The sequence below is a fragment of the Magnolia sinica genome, chromosome 11 (genome assembly GCF_029962835.1).
Source record: "Magnolia sinica isolate HGM2019 chromosome 11, MsV1, whole genome shotgun sequence".
NCBI classification, from domain to species: domain Eukaryota; kingdom Viridiplantae; phylum Streptophyta; class Magnoliopsida; order Magnoliales; family Magnoliaceae; genus Magnolia; species Magnolia sinica.
The window spans coordinates 9,399,392-9,418,665 of record NC_080583.1 but is presented as its reverse complement, the minus strand read 5'-3'; the positions used below and the strand labels follow the sequence as shown (position 1 = coordinate 9,418,665).

General features: G+C 38.5%; 1 protein-coding gene across 5 annotated transcripts in view; it reads left to right on the top strand.

Annotated features, from left to right (window-relative positions):
- LOC131218773 (uncharacterized) overlaps positions 1–19,274 on the top strand; it is an 82,162-nt gene that overhangs the window by 46,219 nt on the left and 16,669 nt on the right. For 3 of the 5 annotated variants that reach the window (XM_058213552.1, XM_058213554.1, XM_058213551.1), the window contains exons 3-7: positions 5,910–6,048; positions 7,763–7,871; positions 7,975–8,111; positions 9,450–9,586; positions 17,796–17,902. In XM_058213552.1, the coding sequence (XP_058069535.1) occupies positions 5,910–6,048; positions 7,763–7,871; positions 7,975–8,111; positions 9,450–9,586; positions 17,796–17,902 (629 nt within the window). The remainder of the gene's footprint in view (positions 1–5,909; positions 6,049–7,762; positions 7,872–7,974; positions 8,112–9,449; positions 9,587–17,795; positions 17,903–19,274) is intronic. The other 2 variants (XM_058213555.1, XM_058213556.1) reach the window with 1 other exon arrangement.

Here is a 19,274-nt window from a genome sequence, read left to right as displayed (position 1 = left end):
CGAAATTGATTAATGAATGAAATAAACGAGTTCACAACCTTTTAAATAGGGGTACCAAGCAATGGAAGAGAAATCAGAAGCAAACTAAAACTAAAACTCCTAGAATTCGCAACTTATTATAAATAGTAAACTTAGCTATTTATAGACGGTCGTGATGTCTACTAGTGCGCAAGGTTTTCGACCAAAAATAGTAAGTGTCGTATTTGGCTTCACCAAGCTGTTCTCCTAATTATTCTAAGCACTTTTCATGTTGGACACAACTCCTAAAGCCCAATGGATGAAGAGTTATAATTAAACTAAAACTTACTATTTATAGTAAAAACGGAATTAAAATAGGGAAACGACCGTCGTTCCAGGGGGTATTTCGCAAATCCGGCTTGCGCAACCTGGCGTAGTGGGGTTGGTTGGCTAAAGTAGCTCTTCAACCCCAAAATCATATATTTTACGCCTGATAACTAATTCCGGATTGTGAGATACGCCCGATCTAAGGTCCGACGGTCCGGATCACTTCTGTCGTCGACCGAGCCTTTTCTAATCCATCTTGGCCATGAAACTGTCCGCGACCCACTCTACATCACATATAGTCAAATTTCTTGATGTGTTAGGAAGAATGATTCCAGATAAAGAAGTGCATGATAAGATTTCTCAAGAGATGGACTTCCACATGAAAAGTGCAGGGATTTTCTTAAGAGATAATTATTGGGCATAGGAGTATGAAATTGCCAATTATGTATTACAAAGTATGAATACAATTGTTCTTAGTTATTACTTCTTACAAGAGTTACAACTTATAATGTAAGAAGTCTAACTTAAACTTATTTGCATAGCTAACTGGTGATGAATGTATGGGGTTGACCCAAACAGGAGGGATTCGACATTTCAGAAGTTGGCCATGAGAATTCTTGGCCTTACGTGTTCTACTAGCGGCTGCGAGCACAACTGGAGTACATTCGAGTCAGTAAGTACTAATGGATGGATGGATGGATGGATGTTTGAATGATTGGATGGTTGGATAAATGGTTGGATGCAGAAATGAGTTGGGATGGTTGGATGGATGGGATGGATAAATAGTTGGATGCATGAATGAGCTGGGATGGTTGGATGATATAACTATAGATTTTCTAAATCTCTTTGTATTTAGATATAAAATTTCTAGTAAACTCAACTTCCTTTTTTAGGCAAGTCTTTATCATGTAATGATAGGAATGGGGTTTTAATCCAGGTCCAAATTGACCTATACCTTCCACCATAACCTTGAAGCTCTTTAACTTTATGGTGTTGAGTGCAACACTGGCTAGATACAACCACTTTGCGATGTACTGTATTGTGGTTTTCCTATCCTTTTGCTTATAACGGTTTTTCAATGTTGTTTATATAGGTTCTTTATCCTTACCCTTTGGTCAACCACATTATCAGGATATGGTCTACACCACCTATCCATAGGCCCATGCACATAGGTTATTTTCGGTCTAGATTGCCCTGTGTACGTAGGTGGTGTAGATGCATCCAAATCAAGAAAATCAATGTCCCCACATGCTTCTCTTTGTATAAACTCATTTTGAATAACCGCGGTGTCATGTCTTTTTCGAGCATGCTTATCCATGTACTCCATGGTTTTCATTCAGATTTCTTGGGTAACATTGAGACATTCTCTTGCATTTTATCTCGGCGTGTGCGCAAGGTGTTGCTTGTGCTGGCTACTACCACATGAACTTACAAACCCATGTAAATCACATACTATTAACAACTTTCTGGTAGCACTGCGATAATATTCGTACTTCCAACCCGGGTAATTTGACTTGGGTTTCAAAGAAGAAGATTGGAAAGAAGACATGATGATGGGACTTGATGAGTTGAGTCAAGTAGTCAACAAAGTAGAGATTAGAGAACTAAGTAGCACTAGTAACTAGTAACTAGTAAGTACTACGTAGTGTATGAGTATGACAAACAAATAAAAATTTGAAAAATAACTAATAAGTAGTAAGTAGTAAGTATTAATAATTATAGCTTACAACTAGTAGTTAAGTACTACATCCTAATGTAATATTGATATTGTTAATTTGGATGCTTCTATACCACCTACGTCCATGGGGCGATCTAGGCCGGCACCCAAAAGAGCCCGTGGGCATGGGCCTATGGATAGGTAGTGTAGACCACATCTCGAGGATGTGGTTGACCAAAGGGGTTAGGGCAAATGATCCACACAAACCACTTTGGAAAATCATTAGAAGTAGAAGGATGAGAAAACCCTTAAAAGTAAAAGGATAGGAAAACCATGATTCGGTAGCAAAGTGGTTGTACCAAGCTGGTGTTTGCTTTCAACAGTGTAAAGTTGAAGAGCTTCAAGGTTACAGTGGAAGCTATAAATTAATTTGAACTTGGATTGAAACCCCTTCATATTATGAAGTGATGGAGAATTGACTTTAAAAGGAGGTTGATTCTATTAGAAACTTTATTTTTTAATACAAAGAGAGTTGAAAAATCTATGGTTATATGCTACTGGCTGATGAATGGACCGATAGATACCGTTAGTCATTAATAAACTTTCTTGTGAATTATCCAACTGGGACCATATTTTTAAAGTCCGTGGATGCATTGGCCCATTCTCACTCAACCGATTGTTTATTCAAATTGTTAGATTGTGTAGTTGAGGAGGTTTGAGAAGAATATGTTGTCCAAGTTATCATACACAACGCAACCTCTTATACAGCTACCGGTCGCCTTCTTGTGGAGAAGATGCATAATTTATTTTGGACCCTATGCGCAGCACATTGTATTGATCTAATGTTAAAAGATGTAGGTAGGTTGTATATTAAGGTAATTGTTAGGGCTAGGAGAATTATGGTCTTTATGTGTAAACATATCATTCTTCTCCATCACATGAGAAGGTACATTGGGTGTAATTTGCCTTGTTCAGTTGTCACTCGATTCACAACAACTTTTTTAACATCACAAAGGTTACATTGAAATTTTTTTGAGCTTAGAACCTTTGTAGTGTTAGCCGATTGGAATAATTGGCTTTGGTGAAGGAAGGCCGAAGGGAAGTTAGTACAACAAACCATTCTTTCCCAATCATCCCAATCATTTTGGAATCAAGTGGTAAGGCCTTAAAATTGTCTAAACCCTTAGTAAGTGTGTTACAATTGGTGGATGGCGATGAAAAGTTACCCATGGGGTTATATCTATGATGTGATGGAGATGACCAGAAACAAAACATGGACCACTTCAACTATAAAAAGCGTTGAGTACAGGCTCATCCTGGATATTATAGATAAGGGATGGGGCAGTCAAATGCCATCCTCATTGTATTCAGTTGTCTCCATCCTTAATTCGGCCTTATTCTTTGCGTCTATTGATCGGTCTGTGGCATCGACGATGCATATGGTCAAATTTCTTGATGTGTTAGGAAGAATGATTCCAGATAAAGAAGAGCATGATAAGATTTCTCAAGAGATGGACTTCCACATGAAAAGTGTAGGGATTTTCTTAAGAGATAATTATTGGGCATAGGAGTATGAAATTGCCAAGTATGTATTACAAAGTATGAATACAATTGTTCTTAGTTATTACTTCTTACAAGAGTTACTACTTATAATGTAAGAAGTCAAACTTATTTGCATAGGTAACTGGTGATGAATGTATGGGGTTGACACAAACAGGAGGGATTCGACATTACAGAAGTTGGCCATGAGAATTCTTGGCCTTACGTGTTCTACTAGCGGCTGCGAGCACAACTGGAGTACATTCGAGTCAGTAAGTTCTACAATTCACTTTCAGTTCACCAACCGTAAAAGTAAACGACTATCATCAGCTCAATACTAATTCACTTTCAATTAAAAATCGGAATGTTATGCAGATTCACATGAAAAAAGGAATTGTCTTGAACAAAAGAAGTTCAATGACTTAGTATTTGTCCAATATAACCAAAAGCTGCGGAATGATTCCTGGCTGGACGAGAAAAGCCTGGTTTCTATGATCTGAGCTACCTAGATGATTTGGAGGCATATGGTGAGTGTCTTGTAGAGACAAAGGATCCAGTCTTTGCAAGCAAGGGCCTGACATGGGCCCAAGCTGAAAACACCGCTTTTGGATTGGCACCTGGTGAAGGCTCTTCTTTTCAAAGGCGAAGAAGAGGGGCGAGCAGTAGCATGAGGCCTAGTAGCAGTCAAGGCCATGAAGATGAGAATGCGATTAAAGATGTACAAGAAGAAGATGATCGACCATTGGATGTGGATGAGCAACATGTGCGAACTGATGATGAAGAAACATAAGAAGATGATGTATACATTGAAGAAGGAGATGACTTTGATGATGATAATGACGATGATGATGGTGGTGATGTGCCACAATGTGAGAGGGATTAATGTATATTGTAATATAAGTTGTTAGGTATGTACATTGTAATTTGTAAACTTGAAAGTTTGTATTTTGTAACTTGTAACTTGTAACTTGTAATTTTGTAATTGTAACTTGTAAATTGTAACTCATCAGTCTTCAAGATTTCATTTTTCAATAAAAATTTAAAATTTTTAGCAAGTTGTTGACTTCTTGTTATTTGTTACTTGTTAATGAATTAGAACTTAGAAGATGACTTCGTGTTAAGTGTGACTTATTGATTATTATACTTATGTAGCTTAGGTACTAACTACCAATTACACAAATTACAATGAAATAGATAAAAAATAAATAAATTGGATTACTTCTAGTATTTATATAAAGTTTATCTTAATTTTTCCCTTTTTTTTCTTTTTTCTTTTGAATTTTTCAAAAAAAAAAAAAAAACTGTGCACGTTCGCTTATGCAATTGTGCGATTGTATAAGCGATCACACACAGGTGATCGCTCAGGATCACATATGCCAATTGACAACATTGTGCCTATCTGACTTGGTCATTTAATGATGGGGCGCACCTGATGCATGGCTCGATGCCCTACATGTGTGGTGGGTATATGAGGTTCGTATGGAGCAGTGCATGTGGATTTAGCAAACCTCTATATACTAGAGCACCAAAACATAATGATGATGGATAAACCAGGTTTTCTTGGGTCGCCATTTCATGTATATGGGGTTGAGATGCTCATCCAACTTAGTTTTCAAAAAATGATGCATTTCTAATACATCGGTTTCTTGTAATTTCTAACTTCTAAGGTTGCACAAGTCTAAGGTTGAATAGTCTATCTTTTATTCTTTGCCTATCTGCAGTTGTGTTTTCTTTTGCTGGGACCTGGATGCAATGTTTCTGATATAGCTTGGATAATATTATGTCATTAGAACTTAGGTCACAACTCACAATACGAGTAGTTGCTGCAACATCTAGAATTATTTTTCATTCTGTACCACATTAATGAAATTGTTTACTCCTTTGAATTATTTTTCATTCTGTACCACATTAATGGAATTGTTTACTCCTTTGACAATGTTCCAACTTCCGACAGACAAATTGGTGATTCGTTGATTGCTATGTAACGAAAATTGTTGCTTTGGACATGTTGATGCACTATTCAGAGTTGAGGACAAAACCTTAGTAAACTTCGTTCTTAGGGTGTGTTGGTTGCACCAAATATTATGAAATATCATGATATTTCAAGATTTATCAATCTGATTTGGTGCAAAATTTCATTATGTTTCATGAAATTTGGTGAAACAAACACACCCTTATGTCAATGGCATGAATTTTGTACTTGCTTTATAGTTTTGATGTATTTGTATTTATCCAGACATTCTTTTTACATTTAAACAGACGTAAAATAAAAAAAACTTGCAACCTGTCATGATTTTCCTGGGTTTATATGTCTTATACCTCATGTCCATGTCTGCCGCCAATACATGTCTGTGGTTAGTTTATATTGTTTAGTTCTGACTCATTTTTTTTCTGTGAAAAAATTCACATAATGTCAAATTTCCACCAGAGTATCTTGGGACTACTGATTTCGTGGAGAAAGGAACGGAAACTGTTGTTTTCAGAACTTGTGATGAGGAAAAAGAACGGGTAGTGTTTCAAATGGGTACCTCAAATGCTGTGAGAGCTCTTACAGCTGCTCAGATAGTGTAAGTTCATTGTAATCTAGGTTTTTTTTTCCCCTCCAAAAACTGCTAAAATATGATATATAAGCATGTTTACTTTTGCTTATGTTTGTGGTAGTACCAAAATGCTTTTTTCTCGATGCGAGTGTCTACCATGGCCGGTTCCAATGCCTGGGTGAAAGAGGAGGATTGATGTCCGGTGGGCAGTTGATCATAAAACTTTTGCCAATCTGCCATTTGAAAACTAACCCTAAATTTCTTGAAGGCTAAGATGATGATGATGATGATGATTGATTGGAAGACAGGTAATGAGGTCCATATATTTTCTTTACATGTTGAATGGGTTTGTGTCATAGTTCAAAAACCCGAAAACTTGACTTGACTTGAAGTCCAGCCCGGTCAGGTCAACTCAAAGACTTGAACAAGTTTTTAATTGACTCAACTCAACATTTATAATAAAAACATAAGAATATACTAGCATTGCCCAAAAACATTTGAACTGTATGTATCATATAAATTAGCAGAATTAACAACATTTGGTTCACTGGTTAAGCTTTCTATTCTTTAAAATGAGGTTAAGGGTTCAAAACCCTCCACAAATTACTCTTTTTTGTTTAAGATGTCAGCTCTACCAACCGAGTCACTTGGCCTGAGTCATACCTAGTCGCATTGAGTTGGCTGAGTCAGCAAGCTGACTGGATGATTCTGGCCAAGTTGCTATCATGTTCAACCCACAAGTGAGTTTCTCAGCAACTCAGCTCGAAATCTCTCTGATTCGAGTTCACTCAGTTGAGTTTCGAGTCAAGTAAGCGAGTTTTAGATCTATAGTTTCTATTAGCCTGTCTGAGCTGCCTGCTGCTTCAGCTCTCTCGTCTGTCCTGTCAGTCATTTGTTGTTGATTCCCTTTTGTGTATATCCAATATATGGTACAAAAGTTTCTCCATTGTGGACAGCCATAAACATTTGCTTGAAGATCTAATAAGTTTAGTGCAGACCTTTTTATTTCATCCTTCTTTTTTTTGAGAAAGTAATGGGATATAGTAAGAAAAATAGTCAAGTGATTTTTTTTATTTTTTTATTGGAGATGAATTTTGGTCCTTGACCTGAGGATCTGCATAGATTTATCCTGTTTTGATATGATGATCAGTAGCCACCGTGGATTTATCCTCACCTGATACGAACTGGTTTCATCCATAAATGATACGGGTGTATCGGCCCAATATGGGTCCAAAACGTCCTGATACAGGGTGATACAATCTGGTTTCAGTGGTGGCCGATACGACACAAACCGATTTTTCAATCCTTCCTCTGGATGGACCATGCCTCTCCTGATGGAAGATTCTCAACTCTTTGAGGTGGCCTTCGAATTGGCGGTATAGACAATATAGCAGTGGTTCACATTCCACAGAAAATCAACCAAAAATTGGTAGACAATCTTTTAGTCTTGGAGATTTTTTGGGCATGTTCCACCGATGGTGGGACCCACCTGATAAATGGTCCTTCCCTGCAATTTCCCTTCAGTGTTTATCAGATCTAATGAATAGACTAATACATATGTGAAGGTCCTACATGGTCACATAAGTATTTCCCTCTAGAAAAATTTGCTTTATAAACAGAAGAACGGATCCGTTTTTGAAATAGGTATTCTATAGATTCCCCATCTTCATTTGTTGTAGTTGCATTTCTTTAGCTCATTTATCAGACCCAAATGAAATACTGAGATGGTACTTCCTCTCAGGTGTAAAGACGTTGCAGCCGTTGATATCAACATGGGTTGCCCGAAGTCGTTCTCTATTAGTGGAGGCATGGGTGCAGCATTACTAGCTAATCCGGAACTTATTCATGATGTAATCAATACTTCCTGTGAGGGCTTCTGCAGTTCGAGATATGCAGCCTCTTGCTATTTATAATGACTCCACGCTGTTTCTTTTCTTCCTTTTTTCCCTGCAGATTTTAACTACGTTAAAGAGGAATTTGGACACACCAGTAACGTGCAAGATTCGCCTCCTGAAATCATCTCAGGATACAGTGGAACTAGCACGGCGAATTGAAAAAACAGGCGTTTCGGCCCTGGCTGTTCATGGAAGGTAGCCCTTCTTAGTTTTGAATATTGAAACTAAACTATCCTTCTTAGTTTTGAATATTGGAACTAAACTATCTTATGCTTGTATGAAATACACTGGACACATGATTATCTATCTTATAGCCTGCTGTTACTTGGTAACTTCTCATGTATTTCGAGGTTTTAATGCTACTCTTCATACTTACAGTACAAGTGGTCCACATGAAGAGTAGAACTGCCTAATTTTGGGGTTAGGGCATTTGTGTTGGGCCTCCCTGATTAATGTCCCGGATCTCACACACAGGTTACCAAATTGGCACATTTGGGCATTGGTGTTGCAGATGGGCAGCTGCAATCAGCACTACTTTTTAATAAAAAAATAATCTTCAGTCCAAATGGGCTGGTATTGTACTCTGATCAATGGGTCTATCATAACTTGCAAGATCAATGATGGAAACGGCATCTTTCAGCTGTAAGCATTAAATACCAGTAAGTACTAGAGGATCGATCACAAGTGCGAGCATTCTGAACAGAATCTATCCTGAAGTTTCTGGAACATGGATTTAAGACCTGGAGATTTGGCTCGACATGTCTGGTCTTGAGTCGAGTTGCAACTCACCCAAGTCAGGGGTAAATCAGCTTGACTCACCCAAGTCGGGGGTGATTTATCTGCACAATGTGGGTGTCGAATTGGATCTGGTCTGTCTAGGTCCGAGTTAACCTGAGTCGGGGGTAAATCGTTCTGACTCGTCTGAGTTGGGGGTGATTCATCTGGATGACTTGTGGTGTTGAGCTGAATTGGGTCCGATATAGTCCTAATCGACTAGGACAAGTCACATCCGACTCGTTTGAATTGTCAATCCATGGCTACGAATGCTAGGGAACCTAGTACTTGGTCCAGTACACAGATTGCAGATGCTGCACCCGTTTCCTGCCCAAAGAATGGCATCCAGGGACAGAGTCAGCCTTTTTTCCCTAGCTTAAAAAATTACGTGACTCCTAGGTGTATATGCTCAAAAAATGCGACACGTTGGCTTTGGAGAAAATAGAAAACTGGGTACATGGTATCCTGTTTGATGGTACCAAATTTATGGGAACAGGCAACAATAATCTATTACTGGTGTTGGCTATTGACCCTTGAGTTGATAGTGGCTCCACTAGGAAAAAAGCACCAAGGATATTTTACTGTTACTTGAAAATCTCTTGCTTTGGGTTTCTGCTTTTTGCATGACTTCATGACATTTGTTTCTTTCAGACCCAATAACTCCAAACTTTGGGATCTTTTAAGTTGAAGTGGCTTCCTTCCAATCTTCTGCATGCATGTTAAATTACATTACATGTTATTGTGCTGGACACATGGCAGGAGAGTTGCAGATAGGCCAAGGGATCCTGCCAAGTGGAGTGAGATAGCCGATATTGTAGCGGCATTATCCATCCCAGTTATAGCAAATGGTGATGTCTTTGAGTACGAAGATTTTCAACGTATAAAAAATGCAACAGGTAGCAAGCATATGGAACCCTTCTATTTAAATTTTAAATGTTTGTCATGTGCCTACAATTTTGACAGTTTAGTTATGACAAGACCACAAAATGCTGATGATATCATACTGTTTTGTTTCTTAATCGAAATCTTGTATGATAGAATCAAGATGGGTATGGATTATGCTATGGCTGCGAGTACTGGATTCTTATTTTTGATCCAGTAATCTTTATCGTGTCATTAAATATGAGGAGTGATCACATACACCTGGTGGAAGATAAGTTGTTGATCACCCACACATGCATGTTGGCACCCAAGACGTGCATGAAGTGGCCCCGCCCATTAAGAACACCTGATGCAAAAATGATGTGTTGCAACAGTAATGCATTTTGTAGAGGCAACCTATTCTAGAAACCATACCTTCTTCCCTATAAAGCTGCATTTCGGCATGTTAACAAAAAGTGACTCAATTCCTCAGGACATCAAGTGCTTGCCATAGATGATGCAAGTTCTCACTAATATCAGACTAAATACAAGAATATCATCAAATATACTACAATAAATTTTCCAATAAAGACCAAAGACCTCCTTCATGAGCCGACAAAAAGCACTCAAGGCATTGGAGAGCTCGAATGGCATAATTAACCACTCAGATAGTTCATCACGGGTCTTTGAAGTTGTCTTCCATTTGTCCACTGGCCAGATTCGAATATGTTGATTGCCGCTTTTGAGAAAACCCATGCACCAAATAACATATCAAACATTTCTTCAACTGCAGTATGAGGAACCTGTACTTGATTCTTGCTTATTTATAGCTCGACCATCGACACACATGACTCATGTCTCTTCTTCAGTGTCAAGAATGCCAGAAAAACACATGGGGACACTATACCTAACAATCGAGGTATTCCAAAATGGTTACATAACGGTGGTAACCATAATGCATGATGGGGTCGTAATGGCCATCACGGAAAAAAAGCTGAAAAAAAGCCGTAATGGCCATTATGGGGGCCATAATGGCCATTACAACATGTATTGTTAACTGTAACGATGGTGGCTGTTATGGCCACTGTTACTGGTATGAAATACCTTGCTAACAAATCCCTTCTTCAACAGTTCAGTGACTTGGCGATGAAGCTCCTTGCTTTCTTTTGGACTCCTCCAATAATGAGCTGGATGTTGTCTTCTGGCTCCTGATATCAAATTCTTGTGATGCCATATATTTCTCATAGGAGGAAGTTTGTTTGGTAAGTCGTCCAGCATAACATCTTCAAATTCTTTCAACAATGGCTGGAACTACTTCAGGGCTTGAGTTGAAGATGTGTTGTCATTAAAGGCTAACAAATACACCATGGGATTTTCTCTGTGCTCTATCATGAAGTGTGGGGCCTTTAGGAACTCCGGGTCTTTGTTCTTGCTTGTTTGTTTCCTAAAGATTTTTCATAGGCAAGTGCTCACCCAGAATACCCTCCTTGGTGAAGGAATAGGTATTGCCGTATTGGTTCTTGCTCGATGTCCTATGTCACAATCATATAACCATGGATGCTCCAATGGTATATGGCATGCATCTACCGGTGCTACATCACACCAAACCTCATCCTCATATCATTTTTCTCAATTGAAAAAGAGATAAGGCATCTTGTTCTTATAGGAACTCCTTCATCCATCTTGAACCACTGAATTTGGTACGGTCATGGATAACATTATTCCTTTAGCTCCAATTCATTGGCCATCTTTCTGGATACAAAATTCTCGCTACCTCCCCCATTGATTAGATGAACAATAGATCTAGATTTGGTGAGAAAGGAAGAAGAGAATTAATGGAGAGAGAGATGTTAGGGTTCTACTGCTTGTTAGGCTCAAAATGCTAACTTGCTTCTTATTAATAATGAGCTGACATGATACTCCTCATGACTACACTGCACCAATACACGCAGTGTTCAAAGAATTGATACCGCTATAAATTTCGCTGGCTGGGGATACGGAAACAATATCGATATTGCCGATAATATCGCTAATAACAAAAAAAGTGGGAAAACATGGGAAAAATGGTGAAATTTTCAATGAAACTTAAGAGATGCTGAAATACACATATTTGCATATTTAGGAATAAAAAAATTGCAAAAAAGAATGCATACATAATAAGTTTCCATTTAGTTGGGGCCTAAAAGCATGTGCCGTCGTAAGAAATTAGTCCAACCATATTATCCATCCCATCTAACCATCCATCGAAACATTAATTGATTTTGTAGAATATCAACAATACACGATATTTCGCCAAGAAATCATCAACAACTAGAAATGAAACAAAAGATTATGGTCTTGATATCATGCATGTTGCGATAGCGATAATATCAAGATATTATCAACGACAAATTGAACACTGCATAGAACCATGTGCCCATAAAAAAAATTGAAGTGAAGATTTTTTAATAAATAAATTTGTGGTGATATCAATACGTCGGCAATATTATTGAAATATCACTGATACACTTGTGATACAAGCGTCACCTAGAATTTACACAGTCAAAAGTATTGGCAATATCAACACATTGGCAATACAAGCGACACCTGGAATTTACATAGTTGAAAATATTGGTGATTACATTGGCGATATCGATACTTTGGCTGTACTTAGCGATGCATTGTTGATACTTGGAAGTTCTTATACTACTAATGTTATTGGTATCACTACCAGTGTTATCGGTATCACTGAGCTAGAGATAAGGATAATATCGGAGATATTTTGATAATATCGGGGATAATTCGAACAATGAGTACACCTTAATAAAAATTGGTACACACATGACAACTAACCATCATCTTCTTGCTTTGGAGTTGTCAGGGTTGCATGTTGGATAAACCAGGATCTCATCCTGATCCCCTTCGCGTTTTGCATTTTTCCCCATCATTTTTTTTTGAAAGATGAGAAACTTTATTAAAGTTGAAAAAAACAGAGAACAAAGCAAAAGGAAAAGAAGACAACCTATAAGAACCTATACAGTGGACTCAAAAAAAAAAAAAACAGAAAACATTACCTATAAATAGACTCAAAAGATAATTACAGAAGGAAAGAAAGCAAAACAACCAGACCCAAGTCTGGAACTGCCCCCCAGCCAGAGGCCCTTTGGAGACCCAGAAGAAGAGAAGTTGGAGCCCAATCCTTCAATAGCATTAGGACTCTAGAAAAGACGCCCGCCGAAGAAACGCTTCTATTCCTGAAACATCGGTTGTTTCGTTCAGCCCATATAGCCCAGACCACAACCAGCAAAATGGCTCTCCATTTCCTCTTTCCAATGAGTCCTCCAGAATCCCCATGCCATGAGCAGAAGAGGTGGTCAACAGATTTGGGCATCACCCATGAGATTCCTGCCAATCTTAGAACACTCCAAATGTCAAGAGCAAATTGGCAATGGCTGAAGAGATGATCTGCAGTCTCCTCGTTTTTTAAGCAAAGAAGGCAGACGTTGGGGAGCATCATTCCTCTTTTCTTCAAGTTGTCGATGGTGAGGATTTGGTTCCTTCCAAGGAGCCATCCAAAAGTCGCTGCTTTAGGAGGGACACCATATGTCCAGAGAGCTCCCGTGTGACAGCAATGAACTTGTGCTTCGGGAGTTGCCAGGTATTGATAGTAAGACTTTACCGAGAAGAAACCGGAGGCAGATAAGGACCATCGTAGAGTCCTCCTCGAGAATAGCCGGGGTAGACTCCTGCAAACGAGATAGGAGACTTGTAAGATCTTCAATTTCAATATCCGATAGATTTCTTCTAAACACAGGTAACCAGATTCCTCCATTCTCATTATTTTCAAAATAGTCTCCCATAGACACATTAGGGTTAATGGTGATAGAGAAATGATTAGGATAGCTTTCAGCCAATGTGGGCGAACCATACTAGTTGTCAAGCCAGAACCTAATCCTGCAACCATTCCCTAAGGAAAATGTTATCTTGTCAAAGACATCGGGGGCCAATTTCGCTATGCTTTTCCAAATGAATGATGCTCTATACAAAGAAAACTCTTTAGTTCTCCATCCAAAGGCATCGGTTCCATACTTGGCGGCGATAATTTGACGCCATAAACTGTCTGTCTCTGTTCCAATTCTCCTGATCCACTTTCCAAGCATTTTTCCCATCTTCAAAACACAAATCTGGAAAGGTTACAACAATAGTAGGATATTCTTCTATTTGTTTTTCTATAACACCAAGCAGATCTTTTTTTAATTCCAATGGGCTTCCCGGGAGCTTTCATTGGGCATTAGGAAACATTAAGCCCCCGCTAATGTTGTGTATAACATGATGGGAGATTGGGAGTTGTTTTTATCGGCAACACAGTGGGATTCATTGTTGTTCCTCTACCAAAAAGGCACCTCTACAAAGTATACCTTTTTCCATATTGAGATTCACAATTGTTGTTGAGTTTGTTTGTAGTGCTTTAATGGGTATGAGGAACTGGTTTGGTGTATAGTTCGAAGAACTCCAATCTCCGTGGATGGATGCTTTTAATGATCGGTACGAGGAACTGGTTTGGTGTATAGTTCGAAGAACTCCAATCTCCATGGATGGGTGCTTTTAATGATCCAAATAAGGTGTGCCCCACCTGCCAACACCCCTCCCCCCCCCCAATAGTAACTGTCGAAGAAAATGAAATAATAAAAATATACATACCTCTTTTCTCCTCCTATTGCTGCTGCTGCTGCTCTTCTTCTTTTTCTTCTTCTATTATGCTGCCTTCTCAACTCTCTCTCTCTCTCAAGTTGTAGAAAGTAGTTTTTTTTAATACTCTGATGGTGTATGATGCTAGGGGCATTTGCACTAAATGGGAACTGATTAGGTGTTACTCGAGTAACACATTAGTGGGTGTTCCCTTGACCGTGGGGCCCACCTTGATGTATGTGTTGTATACCCATGCCATCCATCAGTTTTTCCAGCTCATTTTAAGGCATAGTCCCAAAAAACGAACCTGATCAAAATCTCAAATGGACCACACCATAGGAAAAAGTGGTCATTGTATGCCCACCATTAAAAACTTCCTAGGGCACACTGTAATCTTTATTTGCCATTCAACGTATTGATAAGGTCAAACGGACCTGGATGAAGGGAAAACACAAATATCAGCTTGATTCAAAACTCTTGTGGCCCTAAGAAGTTTTTAATGGTAGGCATTCAATCCCTATTATGTCATGCACTAATATTTGGATCTGCTTCATTTTTGGGACCATGCCCTAAAATGAGCTAGAAAAATTGATGGACGGTGTGGATATACAACACATACATCATGGTGGGTCCCACAATCAGGGCAACACCCACTAGTCTAGTGGAGTATGAAGTTTGATACACATGAAATTTGCCCACTTGGCATGTGTTAAATTAAACTAAATCCATTAAAATGTGGGTCCAGTTGTTGCTAAGTCAAAATCACAAAATCAGATTGTGTAAATGATGTCAACCATTGATTTATGGACACTTGTTTGTTGAAATAGGACCATTAGATATTTTTAGTTCTACACTGTCCAATAAATGACAAATGATCTGATAGTAGCATGATGAAATAAGCATAAGTTGGGGTCAATTGCATAAGTTGGGACCATTGGATATTTTTCGTTCTTCACCGTCCGATAAATGTCAACTGATTTGGGGCCAATTACATTAATGGGATGAGTGCCAATAGATTGCATGAATTTAAGGCCAACTTGGAGCATCAAGTGGTCCCCTAAATTGGCCCCAAATCGGTGAACACTATTCATTTGAATTTAATTTCAAAATTTTTAAGTGGCCCCCAAATCGACGACACTATTCATCCAAATTTAATTTTAATTGTTTCTTCTAATTACTTGGGAGGAGTGATAGTAAATAATTAGGGATATGCATTAGCGGGTTGAATGCCATGCATTATATTAATTTCAAGACTAATTGGGGGTATTCGAATGGCCCCCTAAATTGGCGACATTATTCATCCGAATTTAATTTCAATTTTCTTAAAATTTCTTTGGGGGAATGATGTTAAATGCTTAAGGATGTGCATTAGTGTGATGAGTTCTATAACTTGCATGAATTGTGGGCCAATTTGAGATCAATCTAAGCCTGTTCAGTTAATATAATCATTAGATAGGCCGAGACAACATTCTTACCAAAGAGTGGACCTTTACCATAAACATGGTTTGTAAAAAAAAAGGAAGAATACATATATGGAATATTTAAAATAATTTGGATTTTTTGGTGTAAAAAGAGAAAATCCAACTGGGGTTTAATGGCCATGATGCCCCGTATCAGTTATACCGACCATTACTCATATCAGTAACAACATCGACCGATAAAACCACTGTTAGTGATATGGCACACCTTGGATCTGAACCTCTTCACTTGCTGAATAATGCAGCAAAGGATGAGCCAAATCTACTACACGGCCTGCTACAGTCAAGGATTCTGAATCTGATAAGTGACTCAAGCATGGACGAATGGAAACCTCTGAAGATGGGCAATACGTGGTGACTCAAGCAAAGATTAAACCCAACTTCAAGGTCAAAGAATGGAGAAAGGAATCCACCCCTGCTTCTTTTTCCCTATCTCAAAGAGAAAACTATAATCCATTAATTTAATAACTACTGAAATGTAATGGAGAGCAAGTGCTTGTGCTAACCCTTAAACCTAATCAATCTAGACCCATCATTCCATGTCCTAAGTTCTAATCCTAACCATCAATTTCAACAAAATATTGAAAATGACTAAATAATTCTGAAATCACTTCATCAGTAAATCAACAATAAATCGCCCAAACAGTATCGGAACTACATTACCTTGGACTTGCTGGAAAGCTAACTCAATAAGCTTTTAAGGAGCATCAATTCATATTGTTCCAACATCGTTTGGTACCCTAAAAGTGGGCCATAAGATAAGTGACAGATTTTATTTATTTTTGGTTGAAAGATGACTAAAATTCAATAAGTGATGGACTTAAAGGAGGTTGCTGTCCAATTCGAAGCTAAAAGACTAAACAATAAAGTAAAGAAACACCAATCTATGCATTTAGATGTTGGGCCCACTAAGGTGGGATCGGTCTTCGGACTATCATGATAATAGTAGGTCCATTATATGATTTCTCATTTCTTGAATGCTAAATGATAAGGTACGATGTGATTCCACATGAATCTAGACTGCTCAGCAGCCAATTTGTTGATCATGGGCCTAGAGGTGATCAAAGGTGAGATCAGTTTTGGGCCTATATGTTTCTGCATCAAGCTGCCCTATTTGAAAAGGACTCATCCTCGTGTCTTATTCTGCGCAAGTTTTTAAAGCGTTGTATGCATCTTACCAGAGTTGAGTGCAGCACTAGCTCATTGATAAGAAAAATGCAACTGACTTCGCTTAAGAAATCCTTCCCACTAGTCATCTTCAAAAGGATTTAAGAGAGGCAGTAGTGGCGGTAAACTCCTCAGGCTTGGCCTTAGAAATCATGACTGCTGGAGTTTTGAAACGTGGAAATGTAACCTTTTAAAACTCAAATTTTAGTTTTTGGATCTAAGCTCCAATGATGAGAACTTCATATTTCAAAAAGAGGAACCAACGATTTGGATTAAATACCTTGTTGACCAAAGTGACGATGATTCCAATGTTGATTCTCTTTGACGCGATCAGAGAGATCTCTCTGATTCACGCCTAATAAGTTCATTTTTCTTTTTTCTTTTTTGTCAATAGATGATTTTAGTATTAAAAAAATCGAGGTCTTTTTCAGGAAATTCCTCATTTGTCAGGATTTTCCTGGTAAAAGCCCAATTTCTTTTCGCAATTCTTGCATTATTAAGGTCAATGTAGAGAAGTGGTTTTAATATGATGACCTTGGCTCATATTATCGTATTTCTTTCTTTAACTAATATTAACTGTACTTATTTTACCAGGTAAATTTTTTTTTTTTTTTTTATCATGGTGCTAATAATTTTGATCAAGTAAAACTTAGCGGGCATAAAAATCTGCTATAAATATGAAAATATAGTAGATGTGAGTTTGGTAAAGGGTGCATTGTTTCTATATTTTGAATACCAAGTTAGTAGTAGGGTTTTCTTGACTTTTGATATCATGGTACATAACGCTTTTAGATGGCATTTGTCACTAGCTGATTCAAGCTTACTTCTAATGTTTGCATTAACTTGGCTTTTGGAGAACTTCTACCATATAATGAGTATTTTCAATGGTTTAGTGATTGCATAAAATTACGTAATTCTGTAAATTTTGTAGGTGCCTCATCGGTCATGGTGGCTAGAGGTGCTCTATGGAATGCTTCAATATTCAGCCCCAAAGGCAAATTGGCCTGGGAAGATGTTAAAAGAGAATACGTACGAAAGGTGTTTGGCTGATATCCTTAAAATAGTCTTTTGTTCTTTTGTGGCATATACTTGATAGATGTTAGCTAGTCTACATGCATGAGAACCACACACTTATTGCCATTGCTGCCCATGCCAACTTGGCAAACGTGTATGAGATGCAAGTTGTCCATTATGTGGGCCCAAAAGCGATACCATAAGGGGTGTATTGGATTTGGACCTTATCTACCCCATATCGGCCAATTTTTTGTGGTGCGTGCGTTATTAGTCAACCAAATAGGCCCTACTTGAACACAAATCTAGCATGGTTAGGTGGGCTAGGGCTCATTACACTGAAATACAACATACACACACACACAGAGTGGTGAGCCCCTACGCACGTAGTGTAGGGGACTATGTGCGCACATCCTGAGTCAGAATACTGGATGAAACATGTGCAATCCCACCCTGATGTTTTATGGGCCAACCGTGATGTATACCTGAAATCCACTCCGACCATTAATTGTGCCATCCAATGTTGGGCCCAGGGCCAAAAAATTAGGCTGACCCATGATTCATGTGGGTCACACCAAAGGAAATGGTTGTGAGATAGACAGGTACCATTGATTTACTTATTTTTATTTTTATTTTTAGGACCTACCGTGATGATTATGTGAAATTCATGTGAACTATTACATACCACACAATAATGTAGGCTTGGGGTCCATAACTTAGATCCATCCTTGATTCAGGTGGGCCAAAACAAGGTAAACAGTTTGGAGGGTGGGCATCACACTGTACACTGTTTCTAATCGTGAGGTCCGTCTAAATAACGGATGTGGCTGATTTTTCAGCCCTACACCTAATTCTGGATCACTCACGTAATTGTCTGAGTGAATGTTTGAAAGACATGATAGTGGGCCTACCCGAGCTAAACCATCCCTCTACCTAAATTGGTTTTACGTAAGGATGCATTGCCCGCTGACCCTGCAACTATGCTGGTGCTGGAAAAGCAATGTGGTTCCACCATGATGTATGTGTTTTATCCACGCTGTCCATCCATTTTGTTAGCTCATTTTAGGGCATAAACCCAAAATGGGGTAGATTTAAATCTCAGGTGGACCATACCATGGGAAATAGTGGTGATTGAATGCCCACCATTAAAAACCTTCCTAGGGTACACTGTAACGTTTATTTGCCTTCCAATCTATTGATTAGGTCACACAGACCTGGATGAAGGGAAAACACCGCTTGATTCAAAACTTCTATGGGTCCCTGGAAGTTTTTAATGGTAGGAATGGAATCACATCATGTTTTGATCCCCAAAATAGGCCTAGATCTAGAATAGAATGTGTTTCTAAGCTTCATGGTTGAAATGAAGAAAGAGGTGAAAAGACGAGAAAAATTGGATGAG